The 1655-nt window shown below is 47.1% G+C and overlaps 1 protein-coding gene across 1 annotated transcript in view; it reads right to left on the bottom strand.

The window, feature by feature from the left end:
- Positions 1-1155: 1155 nt before the first annotated feature.
- Positions 1156-1655, bottom strand: part of LOC119594280 (ankyrin repeat domain-containing protein 27-like) — an 8731-nt gene continuing 8231 nt past the window's right edge. Inside the window, exons 2-3 of the mRNA XM_037943342.1 lie at positions 1423-1606; positions 1156-1324 (exon numbers count right to left, since the gene is read on the bottom strand). Of these exons, the coding sequence (XP_037799270.1) occupies positions 1156-1324; positions 1423-1606 (353 nt within the window). The remainder of the gene's footprint in view (positions 1325-1422; positions 1607-1655) is intronic.

Here is a 1655-nt window from a genome sequence, read left to right as displayed (position 1 = left end):
TCTACATACAGGGACGTATTTGTTGGGAGGTGAAAGGAAGAATGCCACATTAAGAAAAGAAACAGTAAATTCAAGACATTTCCGGACAAAATAGACCCTCTACAGATGGTAAAACCAAAAAGGATATTCCAAAAGCACTAGTAACTATTCTCGATTTAAGCACTCTAGTGTTTCATTTATCATGGAGCAATATTCCAGTTCAAAAGAACCTTTTGATTTTGAACGTTTTCTTAACTGCACAACAGTAATGGCCTTACGTTTTCATTTAAATCATATCGAAAATTAACGTACTTTGGTATGCTTTAGTGGATGTTATAAGCATAATGTCATTTAATTAAATAGAAATGAATATTTATCCTCGGCCTTCAAGACATCCGCACATGATCAAACGTACAAAGCACATACGTTCCCATACGTAATCGTGTGTATATAGCACTAACCTGCTTATGTGCTCAAGTGATTCTTCAAGAAGATCACGGAAATCAATGTCTCTTTCGGTTCGCTTCTTCTTCTCCACATTCTCTGTGTTTAGAAGAAAATCGAAGATCTGGTGAAAGCGTTTCTCATATGCATATTTGATGGGGCTTTTGCCATTGCTTTGGCACCAGATATCCGAGCGAGGGTGACGAGGGCCTGGCAACACTCCAAGCAGTTCTTCTCGACTGCGAAATGCAAAGGCGTCTGGCCAGCTTTGTCCGTCCTTGTAACTGCTGACGGCTGCAGCGCTACGATAACCCGACAGCACTCCGCCCGCTCTTCCTTGGCGGCATGGTGGAGGGCAGTCATGCCCTGGTCGTCTTGGGCAGCCCACGGAACACCTCGCTTCAGCAGAACTTCACAGCAGCTGGCGTGGCCATTCTTGGCCGCGAGGTGAAGAGGGGTCATCAAGCTGCTGTTTCGAGTGTCCGTCTTTATGCCTTTGGTGATCAGGTATTCGCAGACCTCCCGGAGACCCTTCTCGGCAGCTAAATGCAAGGATGTGCCTCGAGCTCCCAATACCAGGTTGCCGTCAGCGCCTGCTTTGACCAGGGACTTACAACATTCCAAATCCCACCCTCTATGGCAACATACAAAGCGGTCTTACCTCCGCTGTCTGGCATGTTTACAAACTGCTTCATGTTAATGTTTTGTGATTTTGCCATTGCCAGGATGAACTCAACATTTCTGCTTTTCTTTCTTTCTGCAGCACAGTGGAGACAGTCTTGCCCTTGTTATCAGGTCAATATCTGGATGGGCTTCAAATAATTTCCTTACTTCACCGGGCGAATACTGCGCACAGTGGAAAGGCGTCTCTCCCTTGTTGTTCTGTATAGCAGGAGAAGCCCTGTATTTAAACAGAACCTCAACACATCCAGGTTTTTCCTTAGATGAAGAGCATATCAGGTGCAGTGGGGTATTACCGACCTTGTCACTACAATTTACCTCAGATCCAAGCTTGAGCAGCTGACTACAACACTCTGAAAAACCATTTTGGCAGCCCAGTGCAGAGCAGTGTACCCGCGCAGGTCTTTGGCTTCCTTGTCTGCCCCGTTGCCCACCAACAGCCGGCAGGAAGTCACGTGGCCACAGCGAGCCGCCAAATGGAGAGGCGTTGCTGTCGGCTTCCCTGCGGGAACTTCGGCAGTGCTACGAGGAGCGTAGAATTTCGTCGTTGC

The sequence above is a fragment of the Penaeus monodon genome, chromosome 33, assembly GCF_015228065.2.
Source record: "Penaeus monodon isolate SGIC_2016 chromosome 33, NSTDA_Pmon_1, whole genome shotgun sequence".
NCBI lineage: Eukaryota > Metazoa > Arthropoda > Malacostraca > Decapoda > Penaeidae > Penaeus > Penaeus monodon.
The sequence above is the reverse complement of the archived record's forward strand: the minus strand, read 5'-3'. Positions and strand labels throughout refer to the sequence as shown.